At 40.6% G+C, this 25,917-nt stretch overlaps 1 protein-coding gene across 1 annotated transcript in view; it reads right to left on the reverse strand.

Annotated features, from left to right (window-relative positions):
- LOC105466185 (coiled-coil domain containing 6) overlaps positions 1-25,917 on the reverse strand; it is a 116,149-nt gene that overhangs the window by 25,656 nt on the left and 64,576 nt on the right. The window contains exon 3 of the mRNA XM_011715208.3: positions 14,742-14,870. Coding sequence (XP_011713510.1) covers positions 14,742-14,870 — 129 coding nt within the window. The remainder of the gene's footprint in view (positions 1-14,741; positions 14,871-25,917) is intronic.

Below are 25,917 nucleotides of genomic sequence, written 5' to 3' on the forward strand. Positions count from 1 at the left end.
GCCATGACAGGCTCCAGCCACCCTTGATCTGAACTGGAATAAGCACATTAGAAAATGAATGAGTACAAATTATTATAAAATACAAATTCATAAAGTATATGCCAATCATACAAATGCATGAAAATCAATGATGCAGTATGCAAGTGTGCAGCAAGCCGCTGTAATTGTTTCTATTTGCTTTTGAACTGTGAGTTGGGAGGAGGTGCTCCTTACAATTTTTACTTTGCAAACATTTATCCTTGATTTAACACATCACTACTATGACCATCACTCACTGATTCACTAAAAATGGGGTAATTAATGGTTTTCATTAATCTTTCTTTAATATATGCATAACTCACATTTGTTTCAATGTTTAACATTAGAATTACGTCGCGTCTTTATTTAGAAGTGTGATAATGTTTTTGTGACCAGAAATATGTCACAGGAACTTAAGTCTTGTTTATATCAATCAGCTTCTGGTAAAATTGATTTTCATATATGTTGTTTCACTTAAAGTCAGTTTCCAAGAACTATACTGACAATGTTAAGTGAGGACTTACCGTATTTCATTACATAGACTGGCAGTGCTATAGGACTCTATATTGTCTTTAACCCTGCAAAGAGCAGGGCCTCTTGTTTTTTCAGTTTTAAAAATCTCAACTTTTCAGCATTGCTGAGGAGCTCTGGCTGACATTAAAGAGCAGAGAAATTAGAAGAAATCATATTGAGTCCCTTGGTTTATTTCCCCTTAAGTTCTTTTTTTTTTTTTTTTTTTTGAGACGGAGTCTCGCTCTGTTGCCCAGGCTGGAGTGCAGTGGCCAGATCTCAGTTCACTGCAAGCTCCGCCTCCCGGGTTTACACCATTCTCCTGCCTCAGCCTCCCGAGTAGCTGGGACTACAGGCGCCCGCCACCTCGTCCAGCTAGTTTTTGTATTTTTTAGTAGAGACGGGGTTTCACCGTGTTAGCCAGGATGGTCTCGATCTCCTGACCACCATGATTGGCCTCCCGTCTTGGCCTCCCAAAGTGCTGGGATTACAGGCTTGATAAGTTCTTTATCAGTGTCCCCACCACTTCCTTCCCACCTAATTCCAAATCCTACATATTTAGAGCCAAAGTGAACATAAAACAGTAAAAACAGATTTTCAATGCTTAGTGTCCTGGTCATTGCACAATCTCATAATACATGTTAAGTTTCCAGGGTAATAAGTTGGAAATTCTTGCTTCAGGTGTAAAAAGCTGAGTGATACAGTGCTTTCAATATGCTGGTCTCTATCTGTAATAATCTCCCTTCCACATCCTTTCTAATAATATCTGATCACATAAAAAAAAATTGGTGTTCATGCAATATGTACCCCACTCATCCCTTACCAAACATCTAATTCTCAGGCTAACCCAAGTCCCGTACTGTGATTATTCCACAAGCACCCAGCACCAAGGGATATAGCTGATTTATTCATTGGAGCTGAATATTCATTGGAAAGCCTGCTTTGTAATTAAGTCAGTTCAATGAACTGCCAAATTCTTTACTCCTCTTGAGTAGCTCTACTTTTCACTGCAGGTTAATTAACATCAGACCAGGAGTTCTTATTATGTTCCCAAAATAAATTTAGAACTTCTTCAATGAATAAACTCAATATATAAAAATGCATCTGGCTTATTTGAATTCACAGCCAGTCCTACCTGTGTCTTCTCAGTAGACAGATCCTGACCACCACCCAAAGAAGCAGCAAGGGAGTAGGGCAGCCGAGAGGTGGCTCTCAATGCTACCACAGTTCTTTCTTACTATTGCATTTTTCCATTTAAAGAGGACTACGATGCTGGGGTGGGAGTAAGGAATGTTTGGCAAAAAAGTCGGATGAGAACTCTAGCTAAATATTATACTCAGTTATAGGATTTTGAAAGGTTTTAGTGAAACTTTTCAATCTGCTTTGAAAGGTTTTAGTCTAAGTACCTTATTATCATCATTACTATGGGAAAATATGTTTCGAAACCCAAACATCTGATTTATAAAACAAATTTTGGAAAGCAGTCCATTATAACTAAGGCATGCATTAATCCAGGCATAATAAAGAGAAGGGGAAGCCTATGAAATAAAGGCTATCATATAAATAGAACACAAAGTTTGCCAGGCACTTAAAGCCTGGGAAACACAGTGAGATCCCGTCTCTACAAAAAAATAAAAAATGAGTCGGATGCAGTGCCACGCGCTTCCAGGCCCAGCTACTCAAGGGGCTGAGGCAGGAGGATCTCTTGAGCCCAGAAGCTTGAGACTGCAGTGAGCTATGATTGTGCCACTGTACTCCAAAGTGGGTGGCAGAGCGAGACCCTGTCTCAAAAAAAAAAAAAAAAAAAAAAGGAAAGAAAAAGACAGCAGAATGCTTTAAGATCCACATTAATCAAACTCTTAAGCTGGACAGATTTTTTTTTTTTTTTTTTTTTTTTTAATAAGAGGCAAGTCCTAAGAAAACACAACAGTGTGTTGGGGATTTAACACAACAACTTCCCAAAGCCTTCCAGGTTAGGCTATATCTAAAGGCTATGTCTAAAGGCCACTAAAAGCTTAGCCCCATCTCCTATCACTTTACTATGTGATTTCATAGATGTTCAAGTGTTCAAAGTGCTGACCTGCGGGTACATCAACATCACTTGGGAAAATATAAGTATGTATTTTCAAAATATATACTTATTCAAAACTAAATCAAAGTCAGAAAAATGGTCACAGTTTTGCTTCTACTACAAGAGCAGAGATAATAAGAGATCCTACCTCATTCCATCCTATTTTCCCACACATCTGAGTTAATCCAGATTGTGCCTATATATTGGAAAGAATGACTAACAGAATTTGTGAGGGGGCTATTAAAATACATTACGTGCATCTGACATGAAAATAGCTGACAGCAAACCACAGCGGTCCTTGGCAAAGCCTTCACAAAGTAAAGCAATGGAGATAACTAAGGTAAAACGAGCAATATCTGTGTCAGCTGTCTCTACAGGTGATCAGTGGAATGTTGCTCAGTCCTGGCAATTCTCCTAAGGTGGAAGACATCTGACCCTTGCATTCTGGAAAACTGTCTTTTTAAAAAAAGACAAAACAAGTAGTCAGTCTGTGTTACAGATAAGCTAAGACAGGTGTTCACAGACCATAGAGTCCTCCCAGGTGTCTATTTGGTTAATCAAGCTGTGATTGCTTTCAGAATTTTAAGAACAAGCTCTAGGTCATCACACGGCCCATGCAATGCTGAGAACAGAAAGAGCCGAAGAAGTCTGCCGTTGAGGAGCAAGGAAAAGGGAGAGGAAGAGCGGTCACTTTCTAGACTAGAAGGTCAAAGTTATAATTGAAAAGAAACTTGCCTACATATATCTAAAATACAGGCAAAAGGAAAAATACACACAAAAAAATCAGAAAGAACTATACAGCAAGATAAATATGACTGTCCTTTGGGTGAAAGTTACGCTGTTGATAATTTATCTTCCTATTTTTTCCTGGCCTGCCCAATTTCTTAATCAACATCTGCTATTTTTATAATAGAAAAAAAATAGATATCTAATCTTAAAAAAACTGAGTTTCCTAGTGTAACTGAAGTAATAGTACATTCAAAAACAGCAATCCATTAGTACAGTATTATCTGACATATTTAAAATATAGAATGAGCCAATCAACCTTCAGAAGAATAAATGACAGTGAAAGTTCAGTTATTTGGAAGACAGAATTTTCCGGACAGCTCAGAGATAACCTTAATACAGCTTACATCTTTTTTCTTCTAAAAAATTATGTTCCTGTAAGAATTAGATTTGTTCTTTGAAACTGATATAATTTCAGGACAATATTAATATGCCATTATTAACATGAAAATGATACTATTTCATAACTTATCATCAGTTCAATAAATATTGCTTTCAATGAGAAATAACTTTTTAAATAGACACACATTTAATTACTGAGATTAATACCGTTTCTGGTCTTAACATTTTCATCACTTTGACATCAACATAATATTACAGAAATTTGCATACTGGGTTCATTACTCAAGGGAATTCTTTTAACAGACAATTGCCATTGAGGGAAAGCAAGTTTCACAGTATTGTGTATACATTCTTTTACTACATCAACAGTTCAGTGGAGAATGCCTTAGGAAAGAAATGACATCTGTAACTGTTGCAAATATACTATCAGATCAGTGGCTACCATCAGACTATTACCTAAAATAAGCATCTTGCTGGGTGTGGTGGTGCCTGCCTGTAATTCCAGCTACTTGGGAGGCTCATGCAGGAGGACTGCTTGAACCCAGGAGTTTGAGACCACCCTGGGCAACACAGTGACAGGGACGGGGGGCAGAGAAATTCTAGGCAGAAAAGGGCAGGTCCCTGGGAAAATCCTATCCTCAAGCCAAAAAGCCTGAAACCACAGTTCAAAGTGAGAATTCATATCCCTGTTTTTCCACTCAAATGTTGCCTTTTCCTAAACCACCCATGGCCCTGTCCCAACCCACCCAATGCTTATAAAAACAAACAAACAAACAAACAAACAAAAAAACCCAGACTCAGCCGGTAGACGGAACTACAGCTGGAGGTTAGAGAGAAGTGGTTTGACTTTGGAGGGACAGCTTGCGGCCTAACTTTGGAGAAGAATCCAGGCAGACTTCAGGGGAAGATTACCTACCTGCCCTATCCCCCTTTCAGCTCCCCTTCCCACTAAGAGCCACTTTCATCGGCAATAAAATCCCCCATATTTCCCATCCTTCAATTCATTCGTGCAACCTCATTTTTCCTGGATGCCAGACAAGAGCTCGGGAGCTATGAGTGCAGATACAAAAGGCTGTCACACTGGCCCTTTGCCCTTGCTGGTGGAGGGCAGCCGACTCACGCAAAAAAGCAAGGGGCCCCTGAACTGTTAACACTTAAGCCGTCCACGGACAGCAGAACTAAAAGAGTACTGTAATACGCCCTCTGGGGCTTCAGGAGTTACAGGCACCCCCACCTAAATGCTGCTATGGGGCCAGCACAGAGTTCTTCCCTGCCAGTACCTAAGCAGCCAGCCGGTGGCAGCACTTGTTCACTCCAGTTCCCACACTGGAGTTGAGAGTGGTGGGCTGAGTAAATGAGACACCACTGTCACAACTCCTGCGAAGGGGTCAGGGAAATATCCTGCTTCAATAGCAAGACTTTGTTGTCTCCCAGCCCAAAATATTATTAAAGTTAAAACAAGCTTCTTTAAGAAAACAACAGGGCAACTTCTCTTGCCCTAATGTGATTTATCCAAAACGTAAGTTTTGGGCAAACTTGATGTTCTTTATCCAAAATGGAAGTTTCCTTGATAAATCATTTTTTTCTTGTCATTACCACATTCATCCAACTTCCTTACATAGGGATGACGAGTTTACTTAGCCATTCATTCATTTGCTGTGTGTTCAGCTAGGGAGAACACCTAAGTCATCGAGCAAGTTCTTGTTCTGATCATAGAGAAAAAGACCTGTGTATTTCACAATTACAACTAGGAAGTCTCAGTACAGTATCTCTGGGTTTGACTGCTCTACTGCAGCACACCAGTGTCCTTCAATTTAACATGCAAGGTCTTTGTCCCCAGTGGATAACCAGAAGACGCACGTCACTGGATCATGACGAGCTGCCTCTCCTTTGACACAGGAAATACACTGAGTTTTTCCCCTCCCATCATGTAACATCATCTGTACAAGTTGATCTATATGTGGCATCTGATGCTTCAAAATAAAGTCTTACAAGACGGAACACAGTGAGTTTTTCTATTTAATTGAAATAGAGTCTAGGAAAGGAATTCTGGGGGATTTTTCTCCTTTTTCATGTCCTATAGAGAGACTTATCTGTGTCCCTTGACAGAGCTCAGAGTCTGCTTTCACAGGTCTGGAGCTGGCACCCCTTAGTTGGCTTCATTACATCCCAACAAATGGATTCCAAAGCAAATCAACTCAACAGAGAGCCTCCTGAAGCTTCTTTTGAGTATGGTGTATTGACCCTAGTTTTTTCACTTCCAAGGCACAAAATCCCACTTATTTTTCAGCTGTTATCTGAGGTTTCCTCCCCACCTCTCTTGGACAAGCAGTGGGTGGGATGAATGTACCCAAGCTTCTCACGCAAGTGAAACATCACCGTGGATTTGCTATAAACAAATTCCCACCAAACCGACTTCAGGGTTTACTATGATTATGTCTCCAATACGGCTTATCTAAATGTGCAGACTTAAGTTATTATGTTTTATTTTTTAAAGAGCAGGGCAGTCAATTATAAATCCACTTAAAAGGAAGAGGAAGAGAAAAGAAGAGGAGGAGGAGAAGATGCAGAAAAACATCAATAGCTGTTTTTCTAGGCAAACTGCAATCTAGGTCATATTTTTTCATTTTTGTACTTTTTTGTACTTGTTTTCCAAACTGCCTTGAAAGAACAACGGATTACTTTTACATTGCAAATGTTTGATTTAAAAAAGATTCCAAGACTTCCATAATCTGAAATTTGTATTTATAACTAAACTACAAAGTAAGCATGGTAGTCACTAAATTTCATTTCCTTAATGCAAGTGACTCCTCAAGGAACATGGTTGCTCTTTGTGTTTTCAAAATGGCACACAAAAATCAGTAGGTGCTCTACTCAGCACAATTTCAATGGATTCCTCTAGCTGTCAGAATCTGCAAGGGCAGCTTTTAGCATGAATGGAATTCTAAACAAGAGCCAGTATGGTCACACTACCTGTGAATTTAAGAAACAACCACTGATATAGTTTAGCTCTGTGTCCCCATCCAAATCTCATCTTGAACTGTACTCCCATAATTCCCACATGATGTGGGAGGCAACCGGTGGGAGATAATTGAATCATGGGGGCAGTTTCCCCCATAGTGTTCCCGTGGTAGTGAAAAAGTCTCATGAGATCTGATGGTTTTATCAGGGATTTGCGCTTTTGCATCTTCCTCATTTTCTCTTTGCCTGCTGCCGTCCATGTAAGATGGGACTTGCTCCTCTTTGCCTTCCGCCATGATTGTGAGCCTTCCCCAGCCACATGGAACTAGTCCAATTAAACCTCTTTCTTTTGTAAATTGCCCACTCTAGGGTATATCTTCACCAGCAGCATGAAAAAGGACTAATACAACCATGTTCTACAAGATTAGTAAAACCAAATCACCCAAGGATGCAAACGTGAATATGAGCCACTAGCCACTCTGTTCACTCATAAATCACAAGGACACAAAGATTATCTGTATAATTCACTAGAGTTAGTTGCTGTAGCTTCTAAAACAAGTAGCATCAGAATTGTATGGGGACTGGCTATGTCAGTTTGGTTATATTTTTGAATGAATTACCTTCTAGACAACCAAGGCAGAAAGGCCATCTTGTTTCCTTAGCAGTATCATTAACTGTTTTTAACATCTTAAGAGCCACTATTCTAAGAACTGGAAATGTGAAAAGTTTCTTTCCTTCCTGATAGACTTTAAAATATACTAAATATTTTCCTGCTTCATTAAGACAATGAATTCAAAAAATTTTGTCGTGAGGATTCAAATTCATCATTCTAAACCCTGGCCTCTGTGATTTGCTGCAGATGTAGATGGTGAGGGGCACTGAGATGAGTGAGGGTCACTCCCTGTGCTGCCCATGGAAGCTGGGGTCCCATCAAGCCCCTTTAAGTCACCCAGTATCATCTAGTGGCTGAAGGTAACCACTGAGCATGGTTAGCACTGAGGCTTGCACAAGCCCTGGTAGAGCTATGTGGCTTCTTTCCATCTGGCATTCACTGTAAAGATGAGCCTAAGCCCTCAAGTACACCCCACAGCAGATACCAAAACCTCCTCTTACTCCATGACTCCCAAAGTAGAGGCCGGGAGTCAACTTCACATCTCCTTCACAGTTCTTTTCTGTTCTTGGCATCTTTACGTAGTACCTGCAAACACTTTTTACTACCTATTTTCTCTCCTCATTTCTGCCTCCTCTCCCATCTCTGCTTCCCTGCAACATGGCTGAATGCAGACCCACTTAGCCAGTGGGTGTCTTTTCTTCTGCATCAGTCTCACAGCACCTGCAGGCATTCTCTGCTAGCTAGGGGGCTGGTGTGCTACGGTGGGAGCCCCACTCCTCTCCTCCACCACAGGACTCTGCCCAGTGCATCCCTCAGCACTGGCCTCCCTGGACCAGGCTCCTCAAGGCCAGGGACCTCCCATCATCTTTCTTAGAAGAGTTTGTGATACACAGCAGGCATGCAATACAGGTGTATTGGACTAATGCAGGATGCATGCCATACAAGGGCATCAACAGCAGCATGGGCAAAGAAGAAAGTTAAAGAGGCCAGATCACAAATGACATATGAGCATAAATATGTCCATAACTGAAGAGACAGATAACCAGTTCAAGGAAGATAGTGAGACATTTGAGGCTTAAATAATATACACACTTATTTTCCTGGAAAATAGGTAGGGCAAAGTACCATAGGAATTAGATGACACTTTTCAGTATAAGTGGCAGCAGCTACAATTTTTGGAGAGCTAACAGGTTAGAGTCACCAGGGGTACAGTGTTAAGGTCAACCTTGTCTCAGCCCTCTTTCATCTTATAGTGAAGCTATAAGAAAGAAACAATTAAACAGAGTACTGAATGTTACAAGAGTAGGTCTGAATATTATAGAAATTCCTCACAGCACAGACACCTAACTGACTGCAGGAGGGACACTAGTAAGGCTTGAGCAGGGATAGGATAGAGGAGGGATAAAGTGTTCCAGGCAGAGGAAACAGATCCATGCAGACCTGGAGGGAACAAAGCATTGGGCAAGGTAGAGCACTTTTTTCAAACTGGATTGTGAAATTAGTCTAGTCTTTTGTGATCTACATTTTAATAAAGATGAAATATAATTAAATAGAAAATTAGTGCAAAGCATGTAAGTACTGTTTTATGAAACTCATCACAGTGACACAATACAATTACACATAATCAGTGACTAGGTTACCATAAAAATGTATTTCTTGTTATGCAGTCCACATTTGAATAATCCTGCATCAGAAAGAACTTTAGTACACACATGGAGTGTGAGGACAGGCAGGAAGGACAACTAATCCTCCCCAAAATATACAAATAAGACTTGCGACTGCTTCACAAAAGAGGCCAAATTGCATGCATGAGGCCACACTGTTTATTACAGATGAAAGGGAGATTTGAACCCAGGGAAGTTTCCCTAAACCACACGGGCTAAGATGTCATTATAAATGGATGCTAATAAGCTAAAATTAATAAATCAATCCTAAATCCAACCTTTATATATGGGTTTTAGTGCTATGGAAGAAAGGGGACATCTCAGATAAGAAAACATGTCCCCAAATTCCAGGAATAACTGAAAAAAAGACACAGGGCCAACTACAGGAAGGAAAAAGTAAGGGGCCTGGTACACGGTAGGCAATTCTGTTACACCATGTAAGCGTTAGCTGAATTACATGACTAACCCTCCACGGATATAGTCCCCTATTTTTCTGTAGTACTACTTAATAACCATTGAGTGTCTAACACACGTACTGTATGCCACTGTTGTCTTCTTCCCCATGAGATAATTTTCAGAGCAGAGTACACAAAAGGCCCTCATATCTGATGAGATAAACTTCACTTAATATATAAACTAATGTGTGCCTTTTAATGCTAGACAGGTAACGAAAATTTTCCCTAATTGGCAGAACATATTATTCGGAAAAAGATTTCTTGACATGAACAGGAAATTCCAAGTTCCAAATGTTCTTACCATCACCTAAGAAAATGTGAATACCAAGTAAGAGATGTATAGTGACTGCGTTTGAAGAAAAATCTTCAAGTCAGGGTTTACAGGCACTGGCCATCAGTGTTTGTTTAGAAAACCCCAGTATCATTAAAGTCATGTTGACTAGATGAATCCAATTTACTAGTCTAATACTGTGTGCTACAAAGACCACACAATTTTACATGATTCTGAATATGCTTTTTTACATCTGCTTATAAATTGACTTTTGGCATCACGCATTTAAATGCTAAATAAATGACAAAAAGGTAACTAAAATAAATGATTAAGAACTAATGCAGGCTGTTTGAACAGGAAAGCAGCAGAGTTCTTTGAAATATAAAAGAAAGATGACATTGCCTTTACTTTTGCAAAGGCTAAAGTCTTTCCAGGGTCTGAGGATGATGGCTTCCAGCTTCATCCATGTCCCTGCAAAGGACATGATCTCATTCTTTTTTCATGGCTGCATAGTATTCCATGGTGTATATGTACCACATTTTCTTTCTCCAGTCTATTGTTGATGGGCATTTGGGTTGGTTCCATGACTTTGCTATGGTAAATAGTTCTGCAGTAAACATACATGTGCATGTGTCTTTATAGTAGAATGATTTATATTTCTTTGGGTATATACCAAGTAATGGGATTGCTGGGTCAAATGGTATTTCTGGTTCTAGATCCTTAAGGAATCACCATACTGTCTTCCACAATGGTTGAACTAATTTACACTCCCACCAACAGCATAAAAGCATTCCTATTTCTCCACAGTCATCCTCAGCAAACTAACACAGGAACAGAAAGCCAAACACCATATGTTCTTACTCATAAGAGGGAGTTGAACAATGAGAACACATAGACACAGAGAAGGGAACAACACACACCAGGACCTGTTGCGGGTGGGAGGCAAGGGGAGGGAACGTATTTGATGGGTCAATAGGTGCAGCAAACCACCATAGCACACATACAACTATGTAACAAACCTGCATGTTCTGTATGTGTATCCCAAAACTTACAGTAAAATTTTTTTAAAAGGCAAAAAAAAAAAAAAAAAAAAAAAGTCTTTCCAGGATCTGAAAGACCACTAGGACGAGAATGAGGGGACCACGTTTGCCACTCATTAGCTGTGCAGCTTGAGAAACCTGCCCGATCTCTCTCTGGGTTTCCATTTCTGAGAAGGGAGCATGAGCAAGCTGGGCCACTCACAGGCCAAACTGATCTATTACTGAGCAGTGATTCCCACCAAGCCCAACTCTGCAGCAAACTCTGGAGGGAGAGGAAATGGGAATAAGAGCCTGTTGTCCCAAATTCTAAGAGCAGAGCTGATGTCCCTACCCCTGGATTTATTCGTGATTTTCCCACTGTCTCATGTCCCCACTAGCATCTGGGGACAAAGGTAGTCTTCCCCACATCATGGACTTCTGGTTCCAGAATTCTGTGAATTATAATACTGCAAAACACCAACAGAACCATTTATAGCCCAGAGGCCTTAATGATCTAGCTGTTAACCTTCCCTGTTTGAAAATAAGAGAATTCCAGATTCGAGGCCTAAGAAAAGAATGAATGGTATCTGACTAATTGAAGTGTCCATACCAAAGGACTAACTTTCAGTGAGATAAACTTACAATGAGGCCCTGCTTGACACGTGAGTTAACTGGGGTCTACCTAGGAAGAAACTCAGCCCAGTTAAGTTCTGCTTTACAGAGGACAGGAAGGAGCCTACTCAGAAACCATGATAATCCAAGCTCTACTTTCAAAACAAACACGTTGTAACCAACTCAAATCTCTGGCAGGATGCTTTCCAATACCCCTTCTGCAGGTTCAACCCACTACATGCAAAGTATGGATTATTTTAAAATTACATTTTGGTTGCACAATTTTAAGGAGAGTTACCATGTGACCCAGCAATTTCACTCCTTGCCATACGACTAAGAAAAATGAAAACATATGTCCACACAAAAAAATTATACGTGAATGTTCACAGCAGCATTCTTCGTAATAACTAAAAGATGGAAACAACCTAAATGTCCATCACATGACAAACGGATAATTGATGAATGTGGTATGTCTATACAATAGATGATTATTTAGCCAGAAAAAAAGAAGCAGTACAGATACAACAGGGATGAAAACATTATGGTAAATGAAAGAAGTCAATCACAAAAGACCACATATATGATTCTATTCATATGAAATGTCCAGAATAGGTAAATACACAGACAGAAAGTAGAAGAGCAGTTGCTTAGAGGTTATAAGGGATTAGAGGTGACAGATGAACGGTACGGGGTTTCATTCTGAGTTCAAGACAATGTCCTAGAATTGATTGTGGTGATGGTTGCACAACTCTGAATATACTAGAAACCACTGGGTTGTACCTTTTAAGTGGGAGAATTGTAGGATATGTAAATTACATCTCCCTAGAGCTGTTAAAAAGAAAGTGAACTGGTGAAAGGATTGTTAAGTAGAGGGAACGGGTTCACACCTGGTTGCTTTGAAGTCAGTGCCCAGGCCCTGAACACTAGCCTGTGCTGCCTTCTAAAATACAGAGGCAGAGGACCACTCACCATTCACATGCCCAAACCTACACTTACCACTGATCTGACAAAGCAGTAGGACATGTGGGAGCATACATGATAACTGCCTTCAAGTGGCTTATAGTTTAAAAGCACTGACTGTCAGTAAAGCAAAGGCATAAACTACATGTCAATCATGATAAGGCATAGTGTAGTGCATGCCTTTGCTCTTCTGACAATAATATAGAGTACAGGATATCCTTTATAATATAATATAGACTATAACACATACTACATCATATCATACAATACAGATGATAATTCCAAGAGACGGTCTCAAGGGCTGGTCAGATTATATCCATGGAAACTAAGAGATTTCTATTAGAGGGAAAAACCAAATATGCCCCTTAAACGCTGATTAAAATTATTTATAGTCAAACAAAACACATTTAATTACCCCAGTAATACCCAAAGCAAAATGGGGTAAATGTTTATGACAATGTTAAATTTTTCCACTTTAATTAAAACACAGGCTTCATATGCTGGATCTGAGGCTTACTTCTAGAATGGGCTTTGCATTACACATATTTTATTGCGGAAATCTATTTCTTTACTATCGAGGACTGAAATAAGCCTAAAGGTCATTAAGTTATTAACTTGGTATAGAGAATGAATGCTTCAGACTTCATTTTAAAGGGGTTCAGCTACTAAAGTCTGCAAAGGGTCTTCAGACAGGAAGGCAGGACTTGTTCCCAGGAACACTAGGATGAGACAGCCCTTCTTTCTAACACTAGGCCACTACCTCCCCCTTGTGGCCATAGCTAAACCCTCTGGGTCACAACCCTAGTTTCAAAGTCTCCTTTAGGAGCCTGTGAACAAATACCAGAGAGAAGCTATTATATTTAAAATATTGACAACCATCATTGTGAAGGGCATGGCCAGGCAAAGCTCTCCTAATACCAACTTCTGTGAGAACTTCACTTGGTCACTTGGTTAACTCTTGATCAACAAGTAAATACTTGGTGTGTCAGGGACTTAAACACAAACCTTCGAAGCTGAACTTGAACAGAACTGGAGCTACTGTCTACCCTGGGAATTAAACGGCTGAACCTCAGAACAAAATGTTTTTAAACTAGGGGGGCACGGGGCATGGTGTCTGATTATTAATTTAGACACTGCATTTAAATTTGGAAGATGAATGATAAGAATAAATTACTCTAGATATGTACAAAATAGCTAACCCTTGAAAACTGAACTTTCATCACAGAAAAGAGGAAAACACTTTTAGGGTCATCATTCAGTGTTAGAAAACCCAGTACCATTCCCTGCTTTGCTACAGGTAAAAATAGAACAGTCTTACTTTAAGACAAACTCTAACTTCCCTTCAAACCTTGCAGCACAATCATTGTTTCATTCTCAGGTAAAATATTCAAACTAGAGCGGTCCTGAGAGTGGCTGATGGAGTGAGTCAACACGGAGTAAGGTGTACAGGGAGAATCCTGAGTGTGAGATAAATCAGACAACTTTAATGAGGCTTAGCCTAATCAGGGCAATCAGGATCTCAAATACAAACAGCTGGAAGATCTTCATCTACTGCATTTTACATGGAAACCCAGGTAGCAGTACACTAGCATCAGCCTCTTATAACTTAGGGGAACTAAAATTTCAGGACGCTAGCATGGGAAAAGGCATTGGGGAACACTGAGGCTAGCAATAATATAGTCTGACATACCCTGAATGGAGTGACAATAGCTACCCAGAGTTCTGTGTGATAATGGGGGTATACAGACCAAGTCCGAACTCCCAAGGCCAATGTCCCAACACCAACGCCTGCTGAGGGCAGAGGACAAAGGGATTGTATGCTATGACTACTTCCCACCTTTGTACCTTGTTAAGTTTGCCATTTCTGGTTTTAGTCTGTCCTGCTCTGTTTACAAATGGAGAACTTGAGCCCAGAGAAATTAATAAAGTTAATATAAGGTCACAGAACCAGTCAGTGGCTGACTCAAGGTGAGTTACTGAGTCTATGACCCTGTATCTGTACTAACAAGTCTAGACTGGGAGAAGAGAAGGCTCCTGTAAGGTTGCCAATCATTCAAAGAGGAAAATGTTAATTGTTTATTCTGAAGAAGTTTTGAAAGACCAGTTTTAGTTCCACAGCAACACTGTCTTAGAAACTTTCACAGAAACTATCCTGTGGTCAAAAACATTCTTCTCCCTTTGCTTTGCAAAAAGGAACCTGACATTTCCTGCTATAAATCAGTACATCAGAACTTATATCCTGAAACTTTATTAATTGTGGTTAAAAAAGAGAAAATGTGTGAGAGAACGATAGGAACTGTGTAAACCTGTCAATGCTCACTTCAGAAATGAAGTCTCCACTGCGGGGAGAGAAAGCTGAAAAATACTTTTCACTTAAATTCCTCCAGGCATCTTAAAGCTTAAAAGAACAAGCTGATAACGAGAAAATACAATGTAAAGGAAGAGCTATAGGTGCTTACCTGTTCTAATGTAAGTTGCTTAGAAATGGTGTCATTCTCCAGTTTTTTAATTTTCTTCATCAGTTTGTTGACCTGAAATTCCTGCTCTTGTTCAAGATGCTGTTCTAGTTCGGCTTTCTCATGCTGCAACTGGAAAATGAAAAACACACGGATGGGGAAATCCGGCAACTCAAATGCCATGGAAACACTGGCTCCAAAAGGTGACTATACAAAGAAGCTATACCATAAAAGTTACATTACCCATTTTTGCTCAAATTTGCAAGTGTATACCTAGTAATCTGTGCCTAACTGGTTTCTCTAACTTAAAACCAAAAGTCAGGCCAGGCGCGGTGACTCAAGCCTGTAATCCTAGCACTTTGGGAGGCCGAGATGGGCGGATCACGAGGTCAGGAGATCGAGACCATCCTGGCTAACACGGTGAAACCCTGTCTCTACCAAAAATACAAAAAATTAGCCGGGCGAGGTGGCGGGCGCCTGTAGTCCCAGCTACTCGGGAGGCTGAGGCAGGAGAATGGCGTGAACCCGGGAGGCGGAGCTTGCAGTGAGCTGAGATCCGGCCACTGCACTCCAGCCCGGGCGACAGAGCGAGACTCCATCTAAAAAAAACAAACAAACAAACAAAAAAAAAACACCAAAAGTCATAGGGGATGGAAATGAAATTTGTGTTTCGCAATATACTTTTTGCTACCTTTCAGATTTTATACTATAGGGCTACAAATAAATTTTTTTAAAAATAGAAATTTCATACAATTTTTATTAAATGAATTGCGGTTTATTCAGATTCGCATCATGTATGTAGACAGAGATGTCAAAATCACAGAATATACTTAGGTAAATTATTCAGAATGCTATTTCCTAGTGTACAAGGACATCTTCACAAAAATCAGCACAATTATTTTTCCATACAGAGACTGTACACCACAGTTCCTATATATTCCCTAAAAATCAAGAGGGAAAACATTGGCTAGGCATGGTGGCTCATACCTGTAATCCCAGCATTTTGGGAGGCCAAGACAGATGACCACCTGAAGTCAGGACTTGAAGACCAGCCTGACCAACATAGTGAAACCCTGTCTCTACGAAAAGTATGAAAATCAGCTGGGCGTGGTGGCAGGCACCTGTAATCCCAGGTACTTGGGAGACTGAGACAAGAGAATCACTTGATCAACCAACGAGGTGGAGGTTGCAGTGAGCTGAGACCACGCCATTGCACTCCAGCTTGGGCAATGAGAGCAAAACCCTGTCTCAAAAAAAAAAAAAAAAGATTCTTATTCATGCAGTAAAAAGATAAGGCTATGGTGTCATTACAAGAGAGAATTTAAAAACAAAAACAAACCAAACTCCAACCTACAAAACCAAAGGAAAATAAAAGAAATCCAGTGGACCCACAGGGACTTGGGGAGGTTCTCATTAATAATCACGCATTATTTTTTATAACACTCTCAACTGAGGGGTTTTGTTGATGCACAGCAAGGGTTGGCCTGATGTTTCAGAATTAAGGGAAAAAAGTAAAAGCTACTAAAAACAATGAAGCACACAAAAGTTTTATTTTGGGGCTGAATAGGACACTGCTCCCTAATTTTATGTTCAAAGCCGTTTCTTTTGGCAGACACTGTACACCAGGTTCTTCACATGCATGGAGACAGGCACGGTCACTTCCATTTCATATGTGACAAACCACATTATTAGACTGAAGCAATACAGCTGGAAAGTGACGGAGCTTGGGACCCAGACCCCGCGCCCAGAACCCCAACCAGTGCTCTCTCCCCCTGTATCACTGAGCAAACCCAAGAGAGGCCGCCTTCAGACTGCTCCGCCCATGAGTGCCTAGCACACCCTGAGCACCTGGAAGTCAAATGATTAAACACAGAAAAAAATACGCCACGTGTGCTTGCCCAGGGGATGCAATGTTTCTTTGGAAACCCTCCTTAGGGTACAGTGGACAACTGAGAGCTGAGGCAAGCCTGATCAACCTCAAAATGGCTACAAGTAACACTCTCCACACTTGACAGTGTCCACTGCCCTGAAAACACACAATCAGTTTAAGAAAAAAAAAATTGTTTTGGCCAGGCACAGGGGCCCAGGCCTGTAATCCCAGCACTTTGGGAGGTCGAGGCAGGTGGACTGCATGGGACCAGGAGTTCAAGACCAGCCTGACCAACATGGTGAAACCCTGTCTCTACTAAAAATACAAAAAAAAAAAAAAAAAGCCTGGTGTACTGGCATGCACTTGTAGTCCCAGCCATGCACCTGTAGTCCCAGCCACTCAGGAGGCTGAGGCAGGAGAATCCCTTGAACCCAGGAGGCAGGGGTTGCAGGGAGGTGGAGCTTGCAGTGAGCCGAGATCACACCACTGCACTCCAGCCTCAGCGACAGAGTGAGACTCTGTCTCAAAAAGGGGGGGGGGGAAGAAAAGGAAAAAAAAAGTTAATCTGACATAGTCTTCTAACACTGGAAATGTTGACTAAATAGATGCTGTTTTCCTTCCAACTGTTTTTGATGTTCAAGGCCAAAAAAAAGCTGGTCAACTTTGCAGGGACCCATGAGAAAAGCAGGTGTAAGGATGTGCTTACAGTGATAAGTCTATATTTAGCCAGCTCTTTAAAACTCAGGTTCTGCAAGACCAAGCAGCAATTAAAATAACTAAGATGAATGAATAGAGAACAAGAAGAGTTCCCAGCACTTTTGACAAAAAAAGAACCCAGTGGAACAAGCATCGCTTAGTAGGAAAAATATAGCAAAGCATGTACATCTGCGCCTAAGGCTTTCATTCAATAAGCATGCTGTGCTGTTTTCTATCTGCAGGTACTATGAGAGTGGTAGGCGAGATCTATAGCTAACATATCATCCTTGCCCTAAAAATAGTTACGAACACTAAGCTTTAACAGTATCTACTAGTTATTGGGAGATGACAAACTTGTCTTCAAACCTTTAAACTATTTGCATAGCTTTTTAAATATAGTAGCTATGTTTTCCTCCAATATGTTTTCAATTGCTGCCATTTTTATTTGAAAGAACCCTTCTTTTATTTTTCTCAGCATTATGCCTCTGCCCTGAGGTAAACTAAAACAATAAAGGATGCAATCTAACATTGAAAAATCTCTTGCCCACCAAGCAGCGTTTGTCACAGAACGTTAATCTAAGGTAAGGCTCTCATTGGCTTGCAGGAAAATATCCATATTTTGACAGATGGTCTAACACTGTCAGTAGCTTTAGGTACTTCCTTTAAGACTACACATTGAACTAGTAATAAAGCCTATCAGAGCTCTCAATTTTAGGAGGCAATTTCCTCTCAAGGGCTATACCCTAACGAAAATTTGATGGTAAAGCTGTCATTACCAGAACTCAAGTAAGGTCACTGGGTTACACTAACCCATTTGGAAAATACCAAGCCATTCTGAGATCTAACTCTGTTTGCTAAAGACTCACAGTTTTTATCGTCCCCCAAAGACAGTGCTAAAAGAAACAGTTCTGCTGCTTGCTTTGTTCTGTCACCTCTCAGGTGACATGCAACAGAAGCAGAGCATGGAGTTCCTGAACAAAGACAAGAAACAGAAAATATAGCTCTTCCTGGAACAAAGAAACTGCCAATAAAAAGAGAAACATGGCCAGGCACAGTGGCTCATGCCTGTAATCCCAGCACTTTTAGAGGCCGAAGCAATAGGATCACTTGAGCCCAGAGTTTGGGACCAGCCTAGGCAACACAGTGAGACTCTGTCTCTACAAAAAAAAATTAGCTGGACATGGTGGTGCACACACCTGTAGTCCCAGCTACTCAGGAGACTGAGGTGAGAGGACTGCCGGAGCCCAGAAGGTCAAGGCTGCGGTGAGCGTGAGTACACCACTGCAATTCAGCCTGGGTGACAGACTGTGACCCCGTCAAAAAAAAAAAAAAAAAAAAAAAAAAAGAGCTTGCTCGAGAGAAACACAGAAGTACCTCAGTCCCTTAAAATCATGAGACAAGGGTTAAGATGAGCAAGAGGTAGGAGGCAAATGTGCATAGGGACCTTGAAGAACTAATAACTACAGTATTTGTTTCATATAGTTTGTCTAAGAAAAATTCAAATATTCTCTTTTAAACAGATACCATGTAAACTCAAGCAACATGGTTCCAATAGGATTTGAACCACCACCCTGAATTGACTTGCCTATTTTAAAGTTATAGCTCATGGCACCACGGATAGAAAAATCCTGGGAAGCCTGGTGCAGGTTGACTCAAGACTAGCTGTCAGTTTCACCTCCAATGTCCATCTTCAATATGGGCAAACATTTCTAGGCATGACTTTAAATTTATAATCATAGGTCTTAATGTACTGTTACACGAACAACTTTAAATCTTCCAATAAAGTCAGAGATCCTGAACTAGAACAAAAATTATTCCATCTAATAACAAACAAGCATATTGATTAATATTTTGAAATGAAACTCATGTGTCTGCCTTAAATATATATAAAGCTAGATGCCTGGCAGATTAAAAGCTTTTTTCAAAAAACAGAATTTTCAACAAATACATTTTTTATAAAGCCAATCCTAAAGATTATGGAACACTTTTATAACCCTTATTTGTGCTATATGTTAACACTAATAAAAATATCCCTGTGGAATCAGAATCACATTATACAACAATGATCCCTCAGCAGATCACATTTTCAATGGAATTAGGGTTATATACATAAAAGTTTGTTCCTTAGGATCCAACAAGAAAAATATATTAACATAAATGAAAAGGGCGTAAATGAAAATGCAACTACATACTCAATTATAAATCAGTATAATTTTAAATTCTAAGTACTAAAGCAAGCATTTTCTTATATCATCCACTGATTATATAGTCTCAAAGTAAACTTCCAGCCCAATGAAATACACAAGTGTAGCATTAATTTGATCTTAAGCAGGCTAGCCTTAAGCATCATCCAATTACCAATAATTGTTGTGCTTATAATTTACAAAGGATTTCTGGAACCACTTCAATGAACCAGGCCTTTTACATAATAGATTCAAGAACTCTGCACCAAATGACTTTTTATTCTCAATAAATTCTCTCTAGCAGGTAGAGGCACTGAAAATCATTTACCTGGGAGAACCTCCTCCAACAGGTACCACAGGTGCATGTGTAGGCTGGATGCTGAGAGCACCTTCCCACCCAACATGCAGCAGGTTTGCTTTTCCTAGGTTTTACGAAATGTCAATCTGCAAGCCTGGGCTTGTTGTCAAGTCAGTCCTTGACAACTGAAGCAAGGCTTCTAGCCACTACCCCTAGGACCCAGGTTTTTCAAGACAACTTAAGAATAAACCAGGTCAGACGCGGTGGCTCACGCCTGTAATCCTAGCACTTTGGGAGGCTGAGATGGGCAGATGACCTAAGGTCAGGAGTTTGAGTCCAGCCTGGCTAACATGGTGAAACCCTGTCTCTACGAAAAATATGAAAAAATTAGCCAGGCGTGGTGGTGCATGCCTGTAATCCCAGCTACTCGGGAGGCTGAGGCAGGAGAATCACTTGAACCTGGGAGGTAGAGGTTGCAGCGAGCTGAGATCGCACCACTGCACTCTAGCGTGGCTGACAAGAGCGAGACTCTGTCTCAAAAAAAAAAAAAAAAGAAAGAAATTTGAGATGCCATGCCCCCAGCTTTGTTTTCACTAGTCAACTAATATCTCTATTACTCCCAGTACCACAACTAACATCCTTGGTTTACTGAAAATTACCAAGGAATGAGCTACCTGCATTGGACCAAGTAAAGGCCAGCCCAGGACAATAACTGCATTAAGCCATTAGACTGTCAAAAGCAATCATAATGTTATTAATATGAGCTTTGGAAAAAAGCTCAAAAATCTCTCTCAGAACATAGAAAGTCTCTCAAGAACCAACTTGTCAGCTGTTCTACTGAGCAAAAATTCAGACTCCCACCTCAAACTCAGTACTTCATCACTAAGGGCTTCTTGGGCCCACACTTATTTCCACCTCCTCCCCTTCTGTTACTGGTACCAGTATTCTGGGTCAATGCCTCACATCTCTTGAGTTACCAAGGCCCATGCAGTCAGCCTCCATAACAGCTGTCCCCCACACACACTCTCCTTTGTGTGTGCTATGTGCTCATGGCCCCAGTCTGGTTCAGGCCTTTTATTCCTTTTCCTTTGGGCTACTGCCAAAACCTCCTACTGGATCTCCCCAGGTCCACTGTAGATCATCCTAGCACAAGTCCTATTACTTCAATGTCCTGCTCAAAACTCTCAATGGCTCCCTACTACCTGCAGACTAAGTCCAAATTCACTGGCATAACATTCAGGTCCTTCCATGACCCAATCCCTATGCAAGCTTCCCACACCTTCCTCATGTTATTTTCACACTCAGTTGATGTGACAGTCCAAGGTTTGCAAGCATAAATGCCTTCAGGGTTCATGCATGCAGCAAACAAAGAATGGATGGGTTTAAGCCAGGGAGTGGTGGCTACTGTGGTTAAAGGAAAAGCTCATGTCCTTTTCTAGACTCTTAAAAAAAAATCCCATCATGCCAGCCAAACACTTTTGGTGACCATACTGGTCCAGGGGCCTCTAGATCACAACACCTGCTAGTCATGCCGGATCACTCTTACAGAAACCATGCCACTCACTCTGCCCACATGCCCCACCATGCTGTGCCTCTGCCTATAGGGTCTGAATCCCTCTCCTCAATTTACAGAGACTAGGTGATAGTGTAAGACTTCCCCAATGCTTTCCCCCAGGCCCTCAGCATAATGTGCACTCATCTTCCTTTAAGGTGTGAGAAGCACATTGTCATTCAAGTGCATTTTAATGTCTGTTTCATGATGTTTTTCTATATCTTTTCCATCAGCTACTTGTAAAGTCAGCTAATTCTCCAGGGTGATTATTACGTGTCAAGCACTTTATATACATCAACATACTTGATGGTTGAATCTTCATAACTCTACAGTAGAAACTGTTACCTGCATTTTGCAAAGAGTGAAACCACAGCTTAAAGAGGTTAGGTGATCTGCCTGAAATTTCACAGGTAAAGGGTAAATCCAGGGTTCAAACTGAGGTCCCTGGCTTCAAAGCCTTTGCCCTCATCTCTGATGTGTGCTGCCATCCTAGAACACTTGGGTACATTCTCAATCACTCTTTACAGGATTGCAAGCTCTAAGAAGGGCAGTGACTAGGATTTCCTTGATCCTACTCCAAAACATAGAAAATACATTGTGAATGCAAATACTGATTGAAAAAATGATAACACCCTCACTTCAGGATAAGCAAAACAACGGTTGGGGTGGGGGTGGATTAATCAAGATCTATGACATCACCCATATATCATGGTCTGCCCCAAAGCCCCTGTTTCTCTTCCTGTTTACAGACCCTCTCCAACTCCTAGACATAACCAATATCCTAATTCTTATGGTATTTACTTCCTTACATTTTTCCTAAAATTGTTTTTTTTAAACAACCTATGTATTCATTTATTTCCAAACATTAGTCTTGCTAGGTTTTGCATTCTTTCATATCCAGCTTCTTCTGCTAAATGAACTTGTTACTAATTGTGGTTTGCATTTTCATTGCTTTACAGAATCCAGCTATTTATACCACAATCCTCTCAACTGATGACAGGCACTTGGGTCATTTCTATTCATTTTTTTTTGAGAAAGAGTCTTGCTCTGCCACCAGGCTGCAGTACAGTGGTGTGCTCTCGGCTCGCTACAACCTGCGACTCCCTGGTTCAAATGATTCTCCTGCCTCAGCCTCCCGAGTAGCTGGGATTACAGGAAGGCACCACCACGCCCAGCTAATTTTTGTATTGTTAGTAGACACGGGGTTTCACCATGTTGGCAAGGCTGGTCTCAATCTCCTGACCTCGTGATCTGCCCGCCTCGGCCTCCCAAAGTGCTGGGATTACAGGCGTGAGCCACCACGCCTGGCCATTTCTAGTTTTTTATCATGATCAAAGAACATTCTTCTACATATCTGGTACACATGTACATGTAATATGATATATGCCCAGGAGTGAAACCACTGGGTCATAGACAATAAATATTTCCAACTTAATTAGGTACTACCAAATTGTTTTCAAATGGGTATAATGACTTCAGTTTTCTACCTGCAGTGCATAAGAATTTATTAGTAGTATCTTGTTGTTGTGGTTTAAATCACCTTTCCTGACTACTAATGAGGTTGTATACTTTTTCCATTTGTTTACTGGCTTTTTGGCCATGTACTTATGTGAAGAGTCTGCTTAAATCATTTGCCATTTTTTGTCTGGGTTGTTTGTTTTCTTGCTGATTTGTAGCTTTTTGTCATTACATATGGTGTGTATCTCTTCTCCCATTCTGTGGTTCATCCTTGCATTTTCCTTGTATGTCTCTGGTCCTTTCCTCTGGGCACACCTCCTGAGTAACAGCACTAATTTCCATGGCAATAAATAATTACTAAAGAAAACACTCCCAAATTTATATCTCTAGCCCCGACTTCTCTGTTGAGAGTCAGAACCTCTGTCCAACTGCCTGTCTGTTCTCTCCATTTGGAAGCCCAGACACTGCAAGTGAACTTCCGACCTTCCGACTCCAAACATACTCCACTTGCTGTCTTTTCCATCTTAAATGATGGTAACTATTCTTCCAGTCATTGAGACTCAAACCCCTAAGTCCTTCTTGATCCTTTTTTTCTATACCACTTCTATTCCATCCACAAATCCTATGAGGCTATTTCTTCAAAATGTACCCAGAATCCAAAGTTTCACCATCTTCACTAGTACTCCCTGAAAAATCCACTCCATCTCTTGGCATGTATTACCGAATATCCTTCTAATATGCATTGCTCCCACCTTGGCCCCCACTCCATAATCTCTTCATGACACAGCAACCAAATCAATCATTTTAAGAGTCACCTAGGATCATTTTGCTACTCTGCTCCAAACCCTGTGGTGGCTCCCATGCAGAATAAAAGCCAAAGTGCCAACAGCGGTTCCCAAACCTCTATCATATCAAGCCTCCAGACCCATTACCTCCCAATTTCATCTATCACTCTTCTCTCCCCATGATGTCAACCTAAACATATCAGTCTCTCTGCTGCTTCTCCAACATGGCAGGCACAATCTTACTTCAAGGCCTTAGCACTTTCTTGTTCTTTCTGCCTACAATACTCTTCCCATGAAAATCTATTTGGCTAGCTGCTGCTTCTCCCAGATTTTGCTTAAATATTACCTCAATGACTTGAACTTATTTAAAATTTCAACTGTCCCTATGCCCTTTACAGTATTTTATATTTTTCCATGGCACTTAATTGCTTCTCTTGGTTTTTTGATGCTTTCATATTTTCACATTTAACTGCTTATTGCTGGTACACAGAAATACAATTTTTCATGTGAGAAAATGGAATTCTAATTACTTATCTGTAGATTCTGAAGTTTTAAAAGTTTTTCACTTACACAATAATAAGTGGCAACATTAGTTCTTCCTTTTAATCCTTAACATCTTTTTCTTGCCTTTCTGCACTGGCTAGAAATCCACAACAAAAATCAATATAGGTAAATGCAGCAGGCATCCGTGTCTTGTTCTTGATTTTAAAGAGAAAGTTAACTTTTCATAATCAAACACAATAGTTTGGGCAGGCTTTTTGTAAACACTTTATTTATGTTATTTATTCTTGAGATGGAGTCTCACTCTGTTGCCCAGGCTAGAGTGCAGTGGTACGATCTTGGCTCGATACAACCTCTGCCTCCTGGTTCAACTGATTCTCCTGCCTCAGCCTCCCGAGTAGCTGGGACCACAGGTGTGCGCCACCACACCCGGCTAATTTATTTCTGGTGTTTTTAGTAGATGGGGTTTCACCATACTGGTCAGGCTGGTCTTGAACTCCTGACCTCAAATGATCCTCCCATCTCGGCCTCCCAAAGTGCTGGGATTACAGGTGTGAGCCACTGTGCCCGGCCTATGTAAACACTTTTTAAAAAATTCAGGTTGAAGTTCTATTCTTAGTTCACTAAGATTTTTATCATGAATTGTTACACTTTATCAAATCCTTTCTCTCCATCTATTAACATGATCATGACTTTTTCTTTCTATTCTGTGAATGTGGCAAATTACACTTGCTGATTTTCTACTGGTAAACTAAACTTGCATTCCTTGTATAAACCCAACATGGTCATAGTGCATTGTTCTTTTAATATATTGCTGACTTCATTTACTTATATTGTGTTTGGGATTTTTGCTCATGATTGAGGCTGCACTGCAATTTGCCTTTTCTGAACTACACTTAAGTTTGAGCATTAAAGGTTATGTTACCCTTAAAATATATTGGGGACCCATTTTGTTCCCTTTAGAATTTATGGAAGACAATTTTTTTTTTTTTTTTTTTTTTTTTGTGAGACGGAGTCTTGCTCTGTCGCCCAGGCTGGAGTGCAGTGGCACGATCTCAGCTCACTGCAAGCTCTGCCTCCCGAGTTCATGCCATTCTCCTGCCTCAGCCTCCCAAGTAGCTGGGACTACAGGCACCCACCACCACACCTGGCTAATTTTTTTTGTATTTTTAGGAGCGATGGGGTTTCACCGTGTTAGCCAGGATGGTCTCAATCTCCTGACCTCGTGATCCACCTGCCTCAGCCTTCCAAAGTGCTGGGATTACAGGCGTGAGCCATGGCACCCGGCCGGAAGACAAATTACTTTATCCTTGAATGTTTGGTACAACTCTCAATGAAACCATTTGGACCTGGAATTCATTGTTTATGAAGGTTGTTGATCTCTATTTCAATTTCTTTACGGGACAGAAGACAGTTTTCTTTTTCTTCCTCGGTCAGCTGTAGAAAGTTATGTTTTTCTAAGAACTTGTCCATATAATACAAATTTCAAATGTATTTCCATATAGTTATTCACTAGTTTTTCAGTTAACATTTGAACGTCTACAAGAAAAGTGATATGTTTCTGGTTTCCTGCCAAAGATTTCAAGGTCGGCTTTTATTTCTCTGAGTATAGTAAGCATGGTTGCTTTATAGTATAAGCCCGGTAATTCCAATATTTGAAGTATCTGTGAGGTCCATTTCTGTTATTTCTGGTCACTTACATTCATAGAATCTCATATCTTCATGTGCATGGATCTTTAACTATGGGCTGAATATTGTATTTGAAAATTTATTGGCAGGAGAAGCTTGTAGCCTAGTATGACAGTAACTTGCTCCAGAAAATTCCATTTTCTTTGG

Source organism: Macaca nemestrina, chromosome 9, assembly GCF_043159975.1.
Source record: "Macaca nemestrina isolate mMacNem1 chromosome 9, mMacNem.hap1, whole genome shotgun sequence".
Classification (NCBI taxonomy): Eukaryota; Metazoa; Chordata; class Mammalia; order Primates; family Cercopithecidae; genus Macaca; species Macaca nemestrina.